This window comes from Vicugna pacos, chromosome 10 (genome assembly GCF_048564905.1).
Source record: "Vicugna pacos chromosome 10, VicPac4, whole genome shotgun sequence".
NCBI classification, from domain to species: domain Eukaryota; kingdom Metazoa; phylum Chordata; class Mammalia; order Artiodactyla; family Camelidae; genus Vicugna; species Vicugna pacos.
The window spans coordinates 61,603,202-61,622,804 of NC_132996.1; the positions used below are offsets into that span (position 1 = coordinate 61,603,202).

Below are 19,603 nucleotides of genomic sequence, written 5' to 3' on the forward strand. Positions count from 1 at the left end.
CTAGGTCACTTAGTGACCAAGGAAGGAGATAATTAAGAGGAGAAGCATAAATAAGAGGGGCTCTGGGTGTCAAGGAACAGCTCTTCTGAAGACTCTAAAGAGTATATAGAGAGGTGAAAATCTTATTCTGCAAACCGATAATGAAAAAGGATTAAAAGGAAGTGGGATGAAGGAAAGCTGCAGGCAAAAGACAAAAGCATTCAAAGGCAACAGAGAGACAGTTGTCATGGAGATCGCAACACCATCCTTGCTGCCCGAAATATTTCAATGTGGCAATCAATCTCATAATAGTTTTCCTGTCCTCTGATATAGTTCCACTATTCCAGCCTCTACATACAAAGTGACTTTACTTTCCAGTTGACTAGCCTTCTTGATGAGCCCCTGTTGCCTGCTGAGTAAACCCCAAGGTCCATAATAGTCCTTTATGAGGTGGTACTACGTTCTATCTTCTGCTTTATCTTCGCTCTTCTCCTCTTTACTCCAGCCTCACGTAATGAATTTTCATAGCTTTGCACTTTCTCTTCTCCTTTCCTGGAATTCTCTTCCTGTCTCCTACACAGAACTAACTCCTACTCACTTTTCAATATGCAGCTCACAAGCCTGTCAGATATCTAAGGAATTATTATGTAATTTATCCACTTAATATAGTAATCTTTTCTATCATTTCAGATCACCCTATCCAAAATATTTCCTTGTGGAGGTAACTTCATGGCTGACACACGCAATGTGACAGAATTTATTTTCCTGGGACTTTCTCCCAATCGGGACGTGCAGAAAGTTTGCTTTGTGATATTTCTGCTCTTGTACACAGCAGTTGTGCTGGGCAATTTGCTCATTGTCCTCACTGTCATGACCAGCAGAAGCCTCGGCTCCCCCATGTACTTCTTCCTCAGCCACCTGTCCTTTGTGGAGATCTGCTACTGCTCTACCACAGCCCCCAAGCTCATCTCAGATTTGCTGGCTGAAAGGAAAGCCATATCTTTCTGGGGCTGCATGACACAGCTTTCCTTTGTCCACTTGTTTGGTGGCACTGAGATTTTCCTGCTCACTGTGATGGCCTATGACCGCTACGCGGCCATCTGCAAGCCCCTGCACTACACCGCCATCATGAACCGGCAGGTGTGTGCTGTCCTGGCGGGAGTAGCGTGGGCGGGGGGCGTTGTGCATTCCTTGGCCCAAGTCCTTCTCATCTTCCGCTTGCCCTTCTGTGGCCCCAATGTGATTGATCACTATTTCTGTGACCTGCTTCCTCTACTCAAACTTGCCTGTTCTGACACCTTCTTCATTGGTCTGCTGATTGTTGCCAATGGCGGGACCCTGTCTGTGATCAGCTTCATTGTTCTTGTAGCCTCGTATGTGGTCATTTTGCTCCATCTGAGGAACCGAAGCTCTGAGGGACGGTGCAAGGCCCTCTCCACCTGTGGGTCCCATATCGCTGTGGTCACCTTGTTCTTTGGGCCCTGCATCTTCATCTATCTGAGGACCTCTACCACTCTGCCTGCGGACAGGATGGTGGCTGTGTTTTATACAGTGATCACCCCACTCCTCAACCCTGTCATCTACTCCTTCAGAAATGGTGAAGTGAAGAAGGCCATGAGGAGGCTGTGGATCAGGACAATGAAACTAGATGAGAAATAAAATCTGTGTTTTGATACTGATCCTTAGTTGGAGAATGATGCTATGTCCCAAGTGAAGGAATAGAGTGGGAGGGAGGATAGTCTCCTGGATGTATTAGTTGTAGAATTATTTTGTTTTGTTTCTAAGTTCATTGTAATCATGTCAATTATTTTCTTTTAATATTACTTAACCAGCCATTTTCTTTTTAGATGTTTAGATTATTTTAAATTTTTTACTACTATAAATAAAAATGTGCTAAGTTTCTTGGATAGACATCTTTAACTACACTCTGATATTAAAGACTGCTCCATAGCCCCTTTTGCTGCAGTGCTCTTTCCACTGCCAATGAAGGTGCAAACACTTGGAGGATGTGCACACTTGGGGAAATCAGAGCTGGCCTGGACCCGGGCTCTGCTTATGACTAGGGCAGAGACTGCCATTGCCAGTGCTTGCTTTGGTGCACACACTCGGTGGGGAGCCAGACCATCTCCAGGGTGGAGACTGCCACTGCTATAGCACGCAGCCCTGTGTACAGTCTCAGAAGGGCTGAGGCTAGCTCTTGGGTGGATACCTCCATCAGTGGACATTGTGTCCCTATGCACATGTGAGGAAGGAGGGCCAGCTCAGTTTTGTGGCATCAACCCTTTCAACTCCAACCCAGGCTATTACCAAGGTATGCACACTGAGTGAAAAAGCGACCCCAGCCAGAAGTGCAGCACCAAGCCCTCACACCTCAGCCATTTCCCAAATGAAGGTGGAGACTACCATCACACCTGCGAGAAACCCAACTCCCTCGGGGCTCCTGTTCCAGATCCTCAGGGAAGACCTCACCCCTGACAGAGCAGCGAGGGCCACTGGACATAAGAGAAGCTCTCCCAGCATGCCACAGGGCACACATAAATTGCATAGGGCTGTGTCTACAAAATGACATGCCTTTGAGACAAAGATAGGTGACTGTTTCACTTAATTTCATAGAGGGAAATTTAAAAGAATGAGAAGATAGAGGAATAAATTTTAAATAAAAGAACAAGAAAAAAATCTCTGAAAAAACCCTCATGAAATAGAGATAAATAATTTACTAGGAAAGAGTTCAAAGCATTTGCAGTAAGAATGCTTACTTAATGTGGGAAAAGAATAGGTGGTCATAGTGAGAATTTTAACAAAGCTTTAGAGAATAAAAAAAAGAACCAGTGAGAGCTGAGGAATACAGTAGCTGAAATGAAAAACACACTTGAGTGAGTTAACAGCAGATTAGGTGATACAGGAGAATGCATAAGCCACCTAGAGTATAGAATAATGGAATTCACTGAAACAGAGAAGGAAAAAGAAAAATTTAAAAAATGAGAATAGTTTAAGGGACCTCTGTGATACTATCAAGCATATCAATATTCACAATATAGGGGCCTCAAGGAGAGGAGAGAGAACAAGGAGTAGAAAATGTATTTGATGAAATTATTGCTGAAAACTGAACGTAAAGCAGGAAACAGATATCCAGGTACAGAAAGCAGAGAGAATCCTAAGCAAGATAAACTCAGAGACCCATATGAAATGTATCATAATTAAAATGGCAAAAGATAAGATAAAATTCTAAATTCAGCAAGAGAATAGCAAAGAATCCCATACAAGGGAATCCCTATACGTCTATCAGTAGAATTTTTCAGATTTTTCACTGGAAACTTTGCAAACTAGAAAAGAGTGTCATAATTAAAGTAGCAAAAGGAAAAAAACCTGCAACCTTGGATACTCTGCCGGCAAGTTTATCATTCAGAATTGAAAGAGAAGATATAGAGCTTCTCAGACAAGCAAAAGGTGCAAGAGTTTATTAATACCAAGCTGACCTTACAAGTGATGTTAAAAGGTCTTCTTTCAGGGGAAAAAAAGAAGGCTACAACAAGAAATAAGAAATTATAGGAAGGGAAAATTCTGCTGGTACATGTGAATATATAGTAAAGCCCGTGGACCAACCATTTAAATAAGCTCATATGAAATTTAAAGGACAAAAATTGTAAAATCAACTATAACTTCAATAAACAGTTAAGGGGCAGACACGAAGATGTAACATATAAAATCAAAAAGTGTGGGAGGAGGACTGAAATGTGCAAAGTTTAAAAAATGTGTTTGAACGTAAATGACTATCAATTTAAAACAAGTAGATATAGTTAGAGGTCAACATATGAACTCCATGGTAACCACAAATCAAAAAACCTATAATAGATATATAAACACTAGAGGGAAAGGAACACAAACGTAACACTAAAGAAAATCATCAAACCACAAGGGAAGAGAGTGAAAGAAGAAGAAAAGAACAGAGAACTACAAGAACAACCAGAAAACTAATAACAAAATCACTATAAGTTCATATCTAACAGTAATCACTTTAAATGTCAATGGACTAAATGCTCCAATTAAAAGACTTAGGGCGGCTGATTGGATAAAAGACAAGATTCATCTATGTGCTGCAGCCAAGAGACTCATTCCAGAGTTAAAGACACACAGAGTGAAAGTGATGGGATGGAAAAGATATTCCTTGAAATTGGAAATGAAAAGAAAGCTGGAGTAGCAATACTCATATCAGAAAAAGTAGACTTTAAAACTAAATTTATAATTAAGACGGACATTATATTATGATAAAGGGATCAATACAAGAAGAAGATATGTCATTCATAAACATATATGTACCTAAATAAGAACACCTAAATATACAATGCAAATATTAATATACATCAGTGGAGAAAGTGACAATAATACAATAGTAGTAGGGGACTTTAATGCCCCACTTACGTGATGGACAAGTCATCCAGACATTTCTCTCTCTTAACATCCCATCCACCTTTCAACGCTCAACTGAAATGCTGCTGCCTTTAGGAGGCTTCCATGGCTATCCTATCACAATATGAATTTTTCCTTCTTTGAATTCCCACAGCACTCAGCTAGAATTCTTTAAAGCTTTTACTACATTTAGTTCAGTGTTTATTTCCTTATTCCTCCCCTCCCCTCACTGTCACTCCTTTGGGAATATGGCGTGAATCTTACTCATTTTTATTTTTTGCTCTGAATGATACATAGTAAAACTCAATAAATGTTTGATCAGTTAAAATTCTGGAAGTCAGTAATGCTTCAGATTATAAGCGAACAATTGTTTCATCTCTATTTTCATCTCAATTATCTAAGTAATATACCAATATCATGCCACTTAAGGCAAACCAATAATGGCTCCTTAATTGTTTCTGAGAATAACATTTAAATACAAAAAAAATCATATATTGTGTGTATGTTTTACTATTAACCAAGAGATTTCATATATTCTATCTGATTTCATCCTAAAACACTCTGGTGATGCAGGTATGATTCCCATGTTTTACAGATGAAAAGACAGAAGCTTTAGGGGGTTAAATTTCTTGATCAAGGTCATAGGGTTACTAACTCCCAGAGCCTGAATTCAAACCTAAGACTGTCTAATTTCTAAGCTCTTGCTCTCTCTGTGCATTCCTCTGCTTCTCTTTAAAGATCACCAGAACATAAAGACATCTAAGTCTCTGAATCCCAAATCGGAGATCTCATCATCTCTTTATTGTCAGATGTTTCCCTCTGGAATCACATCAGTGTAAATAAAAAATTTTTCTTAGAAATATAGCATGAAGTAGTTTATGATGTTCACAAATGTTCCTCGGTCCATAGAAAACTAGAACCCGAGACCAAGATCTGGAAGTGGAGGGCAGGAAAGCAGGAAGGTATGATACTTTGATCAGCTCAGACTTCTGTTCTCAGGAAAGAAAAACCTGGTCACTGAGCTGCAGGGTACCTAATGCAGGGGAGCAAAATCACTGTGTTTGCTAAGAAGAGATTTTTTTCTGGTAATGCTGAGAAAGTCAGCATTATTGAATACCACACATTTCAGAAAATGGGAAATAAAAGTCATAAGACATATACATTGAGCATCCACCAATAATTTTCCTTAAATTAGATCTCAGGTGAGCACTGCCCCGTAAATGGCACAACGCTCACTTTGCAGTTGAGGAAACTGCAGTTCAAAGCCCTTGATGTTTTTTCTGCCCAAGTTGTTTGTGAATTGTGATTTAGAATCCAGATCTCTTCATGTACCTCAGGGATTGGTGCAGGTGTGGAGCAGAAGAGGACAGGAGACAGTCAAACAGGCACTTGTGGGATTTCAATTACAGCAGCTAATTATCTCTTTTTGAAAAATCTGTTTTATATATAAGATTTATGTTGATAAAAGATATTTAAATCTTTAAAAAGTTTAAAAACCACTCCAATATGCTCTGTCTACACATCTTTCTCGATTGGTCGTTAGCCTTGCATTCTGTGGCTCAGTTACGAAATGGCAGACTTTAGGAAATGACCTCCATTCGATGCAGGGGAAGCAGAGCCAAGTATTAATCTTCTAAAGTTCACCCTTATCATGTGTCTCTGAGACTGGATGCCCCTCCAACCCCAGGCCTGGTTGTGGAAGGTCTGTGCACCCTTATCATATGTCCTAAATGGGTGTACATCCATAACAGTTCTGGGAATGGAAGTACACTCGTATCATGTGTTTATTATATGAGGGTACATAATTGCACAGGTCTGTGTATGAATATGTATATATATAATATGTATAGTATGCAGTATATATTTATATATACATATATAATATAATATATATACATATGTAATATGCTTATATGTGTGTATATCCATATACATGTCAGTGTATTAATATATATATCTATTATATATACTTATGTCTGTGAATGGATATGTATATATAATATGTATACTATATTATATATGTGTGTATATACATATTTAATATAATAAATACATATATAGTATGTATTTATTTATTGTTATATTTTATGTGTATATCCATACACACGTCATTGTATGGATATTTATATAACACATATATTATATATACACATGTTTGTGCATGGATATGTATGTATGTATATGTATATATACATTACATATGTATATTATATATGTGTATATCCATACACATGTCAGTGTATTGAGAGAGAGAGATATATATATAATGTATATATTATATATACACATGTCTGTGTATGGATATGTATATATAATATGTACATCATATAATATATGCACATATATAGTGTAAACTATATACACATATAATATAATAGATGCATATATTATGATACATATATCATATGATATATATACATATAAACTATATATATTATCTTGGTGTACATCCACCCCCAGGCCTGTCTAACTGAGACCTCAGCTCATATTGGGGACCAACCATCTTTTTTGCTTGTTTGTTTCAGTATAGTAGGGTTATTTAGAGATGCATCAAGAGGCAAGGGAAAGGCCACAAGGTGTGGGGTTTGGGTGCTCAGAGTAGTGTCAAAGTAGGTGCGCACTCCACAGACAGTGCACGCCGTGCCCGAAGAGGGAGAGAGAGGGAGCTGTGGCCTTGGGACTGTCTTGGTGCCTGCAGGCATGTTATTCACCATGCTAACATATTACAATGGTTGTATAATGAAGGTCAAGGTCTACTAGAAGTCAAATCTCCCACCATTTTGAGCCTCAAGGACTCCTGGGGGTTGAATCTTTCACCATTCTAGTGTTAATTGCTGTGTTATTCCTTGAATGGTTGTGCCCTGCCCCCTTCCTGTCTCACTTCCCTCTCAGAGATTTTACTCCCATCATCTTCTTCAGGGGTTGTAGAGGGATGACGTCCATCTTCTGAAACAACTTCCAGGCTGAGTAGGGGCATTGACCCTGCCTACCAGGGAGTAAAAGAATTTCCAAATGCCTTATCTAGGGGCAGAACAGTCATTTGTTTTCATGTCCAGGGTGCTGAGGGGATGGGCCATCATTTGATGTGGGACTGTTGTAACCCACTGTATCCATTGACTTCTGATGAATTTTTTTAAAGATGAAGCACCTTGTGACAACTTGACAGTGTAACAACAAAAAGATTTAAAAGGCATGGTTAAACAGCTGTAATTGATAAAAGATTTGTTTGTAATTACTAGAATTATGACTGATTATATTTAACTTAACATTTTAAATAATCCTAGTTAACTTAATATCTGAGATGTCTCAGGTTTTCTTTAAAGCATCTTAAAGTTAGATGGGGCTACAAAGAACTTTTTGAATTTGTTAGATATTTAAAATCCTGATTATGTATGAAACCTTTTTTTTTTTGCAGTTTTTTTTTACAGAAACTCTTACTGAAAACATACATCTTACTTTTCCATAGTATACTGAAATACTTACTTTAGGAGTTTTAATTACATATATTATCATTTTAACCCTCAAAAATCTTAAATCCCTGGCAAAAACCAAGAAGCAAGCAACTGTGAATTGGTTGTCATATAGCCATTTCCTGACTAAAAACTAATGTTTTGGTTTTTCTTTTTTTTTTCCCTAAGGCAAGGGTAGATAACCTTAGATCTGCCCAGTAATTAATGTTTCAATATTTTATAAATGACACAGATAGTCAGTGAACTTTTTAGTTTAGTTTTAAGTACCAAAATTTAGAGAGACAATTTTAAGTAGATAGTTTCAAAAGAAAACTTCTATAGGGTTTACCGCAAGTCTCTTATTTTGTTTATTTTTTAAAGTTTTTTTTTCATTGAGTTACTTTTTTTGTTGACAAATTTGTAACATATAATAAAGTTTTGCTTGACCTCTAGTAAGCTGTGAACAAAAATACTGCAATGTGAGTGAAAATACTGCAACCATATCAGTAAACAAAGAATGCTGAAACCAAGTCATCAGCGGCTGCTGCCACGCCCTAGTGGGGACAGGCCTGCAGCCCGGCCTCTGCAGCCACTCACAAGGGTGCACCCTGAGGGGACTCAGAATAAGAAAGGACAGGATACTGGCCCTAGATAGCCAGGTGCTTGTCAAAGAAATGACGTCAGTGAGTCCAAATGTTTGCTTCCTCCCATACATAGAAAAGCACTAAATTCTTTAACTTGAGATGCCTGGTTTTCTTTAGATAACAAGTAATCTTTTATTGTTCCAACTACCTGGTCTTTGCTGTAAAGCTCCTATATATCCTAGCTTCTCCCCAACCTCTTCGGAGCAGCCCCTCAGAACCATCTAAGAGGCTGTCATCCTGGCTCGAGTCCTCCCGCCAAATAAAACATGACTCTTAACTTTTAGGCTGTGCATTTATTTCAGTTGACAAAGCTTAGGCACAACCAAACTATTATACTTAACACTGATGTTTCTAAAGAGACATTTTCTATGAATTAAACCAACAAGCTTAAGCTAGCTTCAATACCAATACCAGCTGTATCCTTTTTAGGTAATGTGAATCTGAAATTTATTTTGGCCAGTTTACTCTATGTTTGTGTTTATGTTAAGTACTTAATTTCCTTTCAGCCAATTAAAGAGCTCTTTTACCATTTAATTGTGTCAATACTGTGAAGGAAAAGCCCGGCTGGGCTAACAAGATAATTCACAAATCTAAGTATCGGAATACTGATCTGAGTTCTGCTGGACTAACTTGTAAATCTAAGTTAATTAGTGTTGGTTTGCTGTTCATGTTTTTTGCTAGCCCGCTGGGTTTTCAAAGATACATATCTGGCTTTGGAATGTTGGTTTGCTGCCTCCCCGCCTCCACTTTTGTGATGATAATGCGGCTAAAGCTGTTCCATGCCCATTGGCCGAATACCCCAAGCTTGTACTTTACCCTATAAAACCTGTTGCACACGTCTTGGAGGTGCTCAGAGCTTCGGGGCAGAAGCCCCTCTGAGCCCGCTGGTGTAATACATCTGAGTACTCCAACCCTCCGAGTGGTGCTTGTTTCTTGGCTGGCCTGTCGTTTCCATAACAATACCATACATCTGTGACATACAAGCCAGACACCTTATAATTTTCATTTTAAAATTTTAGTCATGAGTCAGGTTTAACAAAGTAAAACCCCAAGTAGGTTGGATTTAAACTGTATTTTCTGGCAGATAGAACAAATCAAAGTTGCCCATCTAGATGGCTAAGCCTTTTTACTAATATTTATGAAAAAGAGATAAAATTTTTACTTGTCCTTCACAAATTAAGTTCCAAATTATTTATCCCCCACTTTTTTTGAAATTTGCATTTTAAAAAGATGGTAAGATCAGAATTCCTGGAGAAGACAAGGTAGAATATTTGTATCTCAAAGGCATAGGAAGGCAAGTTTCTCCTAGAAAGACTTTGTTTTTTAAATGCCAGAAAAAAAGTTTTTTTTTTTTTTTTTTTAATACTTGTCTCTTAAGATAACTACATAGGGGAGGTTTGGGGAGTGGTAGAAGGGTTGGTGGGCTTTGCATCAGTTTTGGAGCCACACCTCTGGTCCTGTAAAGGCTAGATTTGTAAAACAAAGACAGTTCTGTTTTTTCTCATTTAGCTTAGGGGAGACTTTTCCCAAAACTTTTTATTAGGCTCCGAATATTAGCTATGGTCAGTTTAGTCCAACCGATGGCCTCCCATATGGCCATCTATTTATGAACACTTTTGAGGAGCCTTCCTGGGTTTGAGAATTTTTTAAATTAAGGCTCTTGGTTCAGCCTTTGATCTGAAGAGGCTTGCCTGTAGCCTCACGTGGTCCCATTTCTGGTGACAACCTGACAATAGTAGCTCTGTCAGGGACCTCACGTTTCTAGACAGCAGGGTCTACTTGAGAATCAATATGGGGTGGAAGGGAGACCGCTTCTGGCTTGGGACTGAGGCAGGCTCCCAAAGCCAAGAGTAGACATTTTTTTGGGTGTGTGTCTTTCATGTAAGGGTCTTTGAATTGGATTATTTCTTGGGATTTACTGAGCAAGTAGGTCCCTTCCCAATGAGGGGATGGGACACTCAGCCACCAGCAGAAACTCATGTGTGAAAGTAAATTTTTAGTAAGCACCTTGTTGGGGGCCATCTATTGATCCCTGTTATTACATAGGATTGAGCGGACAAGGGTCCAGGGAAATCAGTCAGCACAGAGTAGGTGGCTCCCTCATCTAATAAGAAGACAACTTTTCTCCCTGCCACGTCAAGGGTTACCCAAGCCTCCACCTGAGAAATGACCTGGTGTCCTGTGGGAGCCAGGGAGGGTCCCGGGCCCCATCAGTCTTTAGTCATCTTAGCCATCATTGGTTTGGGAGCCCCAAGCCCCCTTCAGGACTGGGGCCAGTCCCACTTCCAGTGGCCTTTTTGTTTGTATAGGGGTCAGGGTCCTGGTGGACTTTTCCCATGCATGGGGCATTTGTCTTTCCAGTGGCCCTCCTGGCTGTACTTAAAAGAGGTCCCTTTTTGATGAGACAGTGGCTCTGATGCAGGCATCCTGGATCCTGTCCTCGCCATGGGTCTTGGTGGAGGGTAACTCTGAGGTGGTGCAGAGATGAAGGCTGCTGCTAAGAATTGCACCTTTTGCTGTTGTTCCTGAATCCTTTTTGCCTCTTTAGCCCTGTCTCTATTGTTCAATACTTTAAATGCCAGATCCATGAGCTGATTCATGGGGATCTGGGGTCCCCAGCTGCCTGGAGGGTGCCTTAGGGGTAGATGATTTGGGAAGACCTCTCCAGTGGTGTCCTTCCCAACAGGAAGCAATGGAAGAATTAAAAAATCTCCTAGTAAGATCCCCAGCCTTGGGGCTTCCAGATGCCACAAGGCCCTTCCTGTTATGTGTTCATGAGAGGAGGAATAGCCTTGGGGGTCCTCACCCAATGGCTGGGTCCTACCCAACAGCCTATGGGGTACTTCTTCAAGTGGCTAGATCCCACTGCTTGAGGCTGGCCTTCCTGCCTAAGAGTGCTGGGAGCCCTCTCCACTCTCCTGGAGGAAGCTTTTAAGCTAACGCCAGAGGCCCCCATACAAGCATAAAATAACCATCAAGTTTCTGACCTTTTAAAAGGCAAGAAACATTTCTGGCTCTCAGATGCTCAGCTTCTTAAATATCAGGCATTATTACTGGAAAACCCAGATGTCACTGTCTCTGTTTGTGGGACACTCAATCCTGCTACACTCTTACCATCACCAGACGAGTCTGTTTCTTTTCACCTATGTCATGAGACCCTATCCATTTCTCAAGGAGCTAGAACAGATCTTATCAACCAACCCCTGGAAAACCCTGATGAAATCTGATTCGCCATTGGGAGCTACATATTCTTGTGAACCTCTTAGTGATCTGCAACTGCTTTTTAAGCAACACTCCAGTGAAACTTTTCCATTGCCCTATGGGCCTATGGATCCCTGTTAGATAAACCTCTTTCTTAAATGTCTCCTGGTTCAGATCGTTTCTCTTTGAGGGCCCCCACCAAGCTGTTTTAATACTAATTTAAAATGTCTCTGACATTAGGGTCCCTCTTTTTACTCCTCCTTTAGTTACTGGGCTAACACTCCAACATCTGCTTTCTAAAACCTAAACCAACAGAAAGCACAGAAATCAATTACTTTTTAAGACCCTTGTTTGCCCCTTTCATCCTTTGGCTAGGATTGGCTCTATATATTTGACCTCTATCTATTCAACCTTCTTATGAAAAGTGTTTCTTCTCATCTAGAGATAAACTTCAAATGATTATATAACAAGGTAATCAACCAATTAGCCAAGACCACTTATATACAAGGCCCTCCATGAACACCGACCCTTTGCTCACATCCTGCCCAAGGACAGCCAGCTAGTCTGGGACCCCAAAGAGCTCCATCATCACCCCAGATCAGTAGGAAGTAGCTAGAGTGGTGCTCACTCTCTACATCCCCCAGATTTGGGGTCTTATGACAAGAAGGGGGAATCTTAGGTAGCTTAGATAGAAAGGAGCATTGGGCAAAGGCAGGGGAAGGGGAAAGGGAAAATCCAGAACACAAGAAACCCGAGCTCTCAATCAACCAGAGTGCAGGGAAGTGGAGTTGTTAATCAACCAACCAACCAATCAATCAATCAATAAATCAATCAGTCACAAGTCCTGGGGGTGGAGGCGCACCCTGTGTTATGTCTGTATGAGACTCCAGAGAGTCAGGGCAAGAACTTCATCAATGACAGTCAAGGCATGCCTCGGAAAATGTATCATATCCAATTGTGGTGGACACTCCATGCAATGCTGACTCAGCCTGCTCTGAAACTGCCTCACCTCTTGGGATGATGCCACCATTGCATCTTTCTATTAAGACTGCAGACTGGTCCATGGGACTTGTAACATTCAGAGTCTTCTTCATCATCCTTTTCTTTTTCAGTTTGTGAGTTGTAGAGAACTAGAAGTATCTTGTAGGTTGACCACCTTGCCCATGAGGTATCTCAAGTTTTATGATTCTTTGTACTTGAAATTTAATAAAATATTCTGAAATAAAAAAAACCCTTAGAATGAAATCCTATGGCATTGCCCTTGTAAACCAATCTGCCCCCTGAGTCTAATATACAACCACTGAGATCTAATAATACTTGATATTTACTGAGTACCTACAAAGTGCCAAGAACTGTGTTGAATACTTTTACAGTACATGGCCATCTTTGGTGATATGTATTATTATCGCCATCTGAAATGAGTAAACTGAATTTCTGAGGTCTGCCTGCCTGCCTCCCTCCCTTCCTTCCTCCCCACCTCTTTCTTTGTTTTTGATTATAGCCATCCTAGTGGGTGCGAAGTGGTATCTCACTAAGATTTTGATTTGCATTTCCCTAATGACCCAGAAACTTGAACCAGGAATGAGAGTTGCTCTTCCCTTGGCTGTGACAGTTTCTGGTGGTGTGGGGTATGGTAAGCAGGCAATTTAAAATTCCGTAGCACTCTCACTGCAAAGGAGCTGCGTCATTCTTTACCAAGCCTTCCACTGACTGTTGTTAGTTTTTGACTAGAATCTTAGGTTCTGCAAAAGTGAATTTTCTCTGTGCAGGGAATGGAGCCTAGAGCTCCCTCCTGTGCTATCTTCAGTGATACCACTCCTCCACTGCCTCTTACAATCATAACTCTCTAAGGTAGATATTAATATTATCTTCATTTTATAGATGTGTAAATAGAGAGGATAAGTTACTGGTCCAAAAACACTGAGCCACAGACAGTAGGCCCTGGATCCAGACCATGGGATACTTACTATGCTGTTACTAGTATGTGCTTGATAAGTATTCAAAGCATAGAACAAAATTTGGAAGTTAAGCTTCCTTTTTGTGTGGTAATGATTTGGACTCTGGTTTCAGTTAGAAACCAAGAAGTTCTATTGCATGTCAGAAGCTTCTAGAATAGACTAATAAACTTTGAAGGGAAAAAGGGAGGGATAGAGGCCAGCAAATGAGGAAGTATGGTTCAAACAATGCAATGTGTTCACCAGATCACTTCATCTTTTCCTTCTGGGCACACAAACTGCATTTCCTAGCCCCTTATATCCATATGGGGTCTTGTCACTAATGGGTGGAAATGATGTACCCATTTGGGCTTGGTCCATAAAATGTCCCCAGTGATCCTTAATCTATCTTTGGTCATTGGCTAGCTGGGTGCAGATGACCCAACAGATAGTCCTGAAGCCCCAGGAGACTTGAGGCATCACAGGTGGAAACGGGCCTGTGTCCAGGAATCACATCTCGGTGGTGAGCTGGCCCATGAGACCAGCCTGATTAGGTAAGTCTGCGGGGGACATAGTGTGAATGAGAAATAAGTGCTTATCGTGATTAGTCACTGAGATTCTGTATTATAGCGGCATTTCTAAACCATGTCAATTAATATGCAAGGGCCTAACAGATAAGGTTACTAATGAATTTATCCAAAACATGAGGAGTTGAAGAGGTAGGGTTGAGGGCACTTAGGAAGGGCTGGATGAATGGGTCATTCTGAGGAGCACTGCTCACGGGAGCAGGAGCCAGTCCTGGGTAGAGCCCTTGTCATGCTGCACCGCAGTACCACACTCAGACCGCCATCCTTCCAACACCGCGGACATCCCCCCACAACGCCCCCAGCCACCTGGAGCTCAGGGGGTGAACTCGGCACAACTACTACTGTGTTAGGGGTGGAGGAGCAGCACAACTTCACTTGGAGGCGTTTCTGAACTGAGCAAACTTGAGACCCCTGAGCTGGTGAGTCATTCGTGAAGCAGCACTGCATTACAGAATAAATGAATGTAACATGCTGATAATCACATCTGCCCTGCCGTCTGCACAACTTCCTGATGAACAAATGTGTTAATGAATGTGAAAATCCTTTGCAACATTTAATGCACACATGAAAGAAAGCACAAGTCTTGCTATTAACAGTTCCCAACTCTAGGCTGCCTCTGGTTTACATTGTTGCAATACAGAGAAAATTTCTCAATCCCAAATTACATCCCCTCAAATGAGTCATTATGTCTACTTGATTGACCATGCCATGAGGAAGAAGCCATAGTGTGTGTGTGTGTGTGTGTGTGTGTGTGTGCGCGCGCACGTGCATGTGTGTTTCTATCTGGCCCTCCTTAACCTGAAACCCCAATGTGCACAACGTCCAGCTCAAAGGTATCAGTTCCTCTTGGATGGAAGGATAAACAGATGAGCGAAAGGCAGAGACTTTGACAAGGCTGTAGATTTTCTGAGATGGCTCCTCGCTCTTAATTTCCACTATTTCCCCATTCTTTTATAAATTTTTCTGAGCTGCTCTTCTATTTTCTTTAAAATGAGACATTAGATTTATAAAATTTCAACTGTCCCTGCTAGAATTCATACCCCAAAATTCTAAGAAAAATTTAACAGATTGCTTATAGTTTCATTTTTATGGTTCCCTTATGTATGCTCTGGGTGATAAATGCCCACTAGGAGGAGAAAACAGACAAATGCATGAAGCAGGTGATGCCGTGTGATGGCATGCTAAAGTTTAGAGCCAAACCTTACAGAGCACCATTTGAGAGTGGGGATGCTGAAAAAGTCACAGAGCAGGAGGGCCACTGGGTGATCTGGGGCCACGGGAGGTGAAGGGAATATTTTACAAGATTTTTAGATTTATACTTCAAAAAAATGACACTTGAGTCTTTCAATGAACTAAAGATAATGGCAGAATTCATGTTTGGGGTGAGTACTACTGCTTTTTAAGAAAAACATTTGCATTATCATTTGACCTTTATAAAGGCAAGGTCCTGAATCTCTGGAGAAGAGAAGTTGAGGCAAAAACTAAGCTGCTCTGCTTAGTTTAGTAATATGTAATAAAATAATAAATAATATGTAAAAATGATAAATTTAATATGCAATACAATAATAAAGGTATGAAATAATGAAAATAAAAAGGTGACTCTTATGGGTGAAGAAGTTTTAATAATGCTATCTGATTTTGGCTTTCTCCCAAAGCCTAGAGGTGGACATTTGAGGGTCTGGATAGGGGGAAGATCCAGCAAATGTGATGAGGCCTGAGTGGAAGCAGATCTCAAGAGACAGAGGCAAGCGGGTTTTAGACTCCCTAGCATGCGGTTTGGCTGGTGGCCACTAGGAGCATTGGGAGCACTGATGCCTGATGCTAACATTTAGGATTTCCTTTGTATTACTCTGCTTTCTTTATGCTATCCCCAGGTCATATCATTCAGCCGAGTGTCCTTATGCTGAGATGGAGGAGGGTAGGCGCTGGAGTGGCACAGAAGTGGCACATGATTGGGAATAGCAACCTTGATAATAATAATGATGACAGTGTTAATAGTAGTAGTAGTGATAGCAAATACTTACATAGCAATTACTATGCACCAAGCTTTGTTCTAAGCATTTTATGTAAATGCTTTAATTTTATCCTCATAATGAGCTTATGAGGTAGGCATCACTTTTTCCAGCTTCACTGAGATATTACTGACATATGACATATGTAATTATAAGGTGTACAATGTGATGATTTGCTATATGTATGTATTGTGGAGTGATAACTGCAATAAAGTTAATTACCACCTCCATCTCCTCACATAATCATCACTTTGTGTGTGTGTGTGTGTGTGGTGACAACACTTAAAATCTACTCTCTTAACAACTTTCAAGTGTGTAATATGTATTGTTAGTTATAGTTACCATGTTATGCTATTGATATCCAAGTAGACACTATTTTTAGCCCCATTTTACAGGTGAGGAAACTGAGGCACAGAAGGTTAAAAGTTAAATAATTTACCTAGAGGGGAAAACCTGAAGTAGAAACCTAGACTCTCCAGAGAGATTTCCTGCAGGCACCCAAGACTGCAGGTATGCTGTTTCACTGGGATAGTAACATAGAGTGTGACCAGGGAAGGCTGGAAAACCTGGGGCCACAGCTTCAGCATTTGGGACAAACTTCGTCTACTTCTTTATATTTCCACACTCTGACCCTGGGCCACACTCAGCAGACTTGGTAGCCTCTGAGACTGGGTCTCACTGGACTATGATGTTTAAACTCTTGGTCCATTGCCAACTTCTTCCGACTGGCTGGGAGGAGGGAGTCCGTTCTTCCAGGAGCTAATGCCCCAGCTCAGATACTCGGGGGAAGATGCTTTCAAATTGTTCCAGGTTTCATTGCAAGAAAGACAATGGGATTAAGGTGTCCCCTGTCTGGTGGGATCATGTATTTAATGATTTCATCCAGAAGCCAGACACTAGGGCTTTAGAGCTGGGGTCAGCTGGGTCACGAAGCAGCCATCTCTCCGCGTCTCTCTTCTCCTCACTCTGATTCCAGAGAACCAGCAGGGACTCAGGACCAGCCTTAGGTGAGTTCAGTGCTATGGTGGTTGTCACAAGCAACATGTTGGGAAACACCTTTATATGCAGAATCTAAAATTTTAACTGGCATTCATTTCAGAAAATTTCAATCCTCAAGACTTTTTTCTAGAGAAATATCCAAGCAAGAGAATGAACTCTTCGCTAATCAAGTCTTTCAATTTTTGTTGTACAAGTAAGTTTTCCTTCATTGCTGATATCTTTTCTATTAAATTTAAATTTCCTATCATTTCCCGTGAAAAAGGGAATGGAGTAAGTCATTTGGCTCTTTGTAAGGATCCTAAGTTCATTTTTGTCTTTTATGAATTTTAATTCAACTTTCCAAAGTCCTATCTTATACCTGTTTTTAGGGTTTGAATTGGGAAAAAAGACACATAAATAATAACAATCAACAATGTACTTTCTTTTTTGAACTTTGTAGTGTCTACAATCTGTTCATTTATTTTTTCATCTGATATCCTCAGTACGCTTCAAAGGCAGGTAAAATAATTATTGGCAAATTTTACAAATGAAGAAACTGAGGCTCAAACTGGCTGAAGGGAGGATCTGGGACCTCCATGATTTAATGGTTATTTCAGAATCTCAGGATCTAATAGTATTAAGGACATGTCATCAGAACCAGACATGGAACACTCCAATCCAGTTTAGTGAGTCTCCCACCCATTTGGAATTATTATAAACTTCTTTTGCATGATTTCTTTACCTGTCCTTTGTTATCCCCCTTTATTTGATAAGGATGCAAGAAGTCAGACAATACAAAATTCTCTCGAGCTCTTTCCTAAAGAGACTCAGCTTCTTTTCAATGTAAAATATATTTTCAGCAACCCTTATCTGTGAGGACTGATGGGTTTACCCGGCCGTTCTCTAGCACCTTCTTCTGAGATTTTGCAGCATTCTGTAAAGGAAATTGTTTTGATTCTTTTGACTGTCTTTGTTTATGACTCTCACAATTATGGATGGAGCCTCTAAGCATCAACAATGGTCAGTGTGTTGAAACAGATGAGACCTAATGAACAATTTGGATGTCAGGAATTGGAGCTTAGTTATATTGAAGGGCATTGCAGAACCTCAGATTAAGGGGTCCTAGGGTGAAGCACAGGAAATCGAGGGGCTATCATCCATATCATCCAGGGAACGTGAGAGTTGAGAGCTGAGCATATCTGTGCAGTGTGAAACTGAGAGCGCTTGGTGCTGAGGAAGCTAAGTTTGGCATTCATGAGTAATTGAAGATGGGTTTCCCACTCTTTACATCCAGTTTGGGTGGGACTCATCCTCATGCTCATATGGGTCCTTGGGCAGATTTGCATCATAGCACTGAGTACCATGCTGTCTGTGAGAAGAGGGATCAAGGTGATTTCATTTGCTGTTTCCTCAACAACTAGCCCGATACCTGCTGAATGAATAAGAAAATGAATAGAGGATCTAAGGCTCTTTCCCACAGCTCAGTTCTACTTTAAATGGATTTGATTTATTCTAGGAAGTGTTATTGGCCGAGCCACTAAGTTGTGGATCTCCATTAATATGAAAACCAAAAAGGACCAGGGGTACTAAGACCATTATCAGGGGTTTTAAGAATACAAACTGCATCTTTACTGGTTTAACAGTCTAATATTTTCTTTCTTTTTGAAATAAACATATTCTTTGGATCACCCATATATGTTAGGATGCCAGAGTGATTTTTTTTTTATTTCAGTTTTGTTTTTGTGTCTGACCCTGTGCCTCAGTCCTTTCTACAACAAAGCATAATGGGGTAACTGAAGCTCAGCACTGACGCTTCTCTATCTTGATTCTTAGACGAGGACAGGATGCTCTTTGGAACTGATTGAATTTCCCAACGTAACACATTTTTGAGTCCTGGATCCCAGCTATAAATGTTCTGAATTAATGATGTTTTGGCCCACAAATCTCCTATTTATCCAGTGAGTATCTGTTCCTTTTGGCAAAATCTGCCCAATTATTATTTCCAGCTAATTACAGCTGATCATTTAATACCTCTGGATCATTTCCGTTCAAACCCCTGATGTGTATTCAAATGGCTTCAGTTAAAATCCAGACTGGGCGACTTATTCCATGGACCCAGAAATAACTTAATGCATGATGAGGTGTTTGTGGTATTACAATGACTTATTATTAGATAAATCCACTTGATAGAATAATATGCAATCATTAAAAGTAACACTTTTTAAAGAGTTTATAATGATCAGGGAAATGTTTAAATTATAATATGAATCAGGATAATACATTAAATATGTGGTATAAATGAGAAGTGAACAAAAACCTGCGTATGGAAGAAAGAATGGAAGAAAAATATAGAAGAAAATTTATAGTTTTCCTTTTTGGATGGCAGTACTGAGAGTAATTGTTTTCATCTCC

General features: G+C 40.2%; 1 protein-coding gene across 1 annotated transcript; it reads left to right on the forward strand.

Moving 5' to 3' along the window:
• The first annotated feature begins 708 nt into the window (after positions 1-708).
• On the forward strand, positions 709-1,638 carry LOC116278500 (olfactory receptor 4X2-like). Its single transcript, XM_031673686.2, has one exon. It carries the CDS (start codon positions 709-711, stop codon positions 1,636-1,638), a length of 930 nt encoding a protein of 309 aa, XP_031529546.2.
• Positions 1,639-19,603: the final 17,965 nt, after the last annotated feature.

What these genes read in the sequence shown, in the direction of transcription:
- LOC116278500 (XM_031673686.2), top strand. Translation starts at nt 709, where the DNA reads ATGGCTGACACACGCAATGTGACAGAATTTATTTTCCTGGGACTTTCT.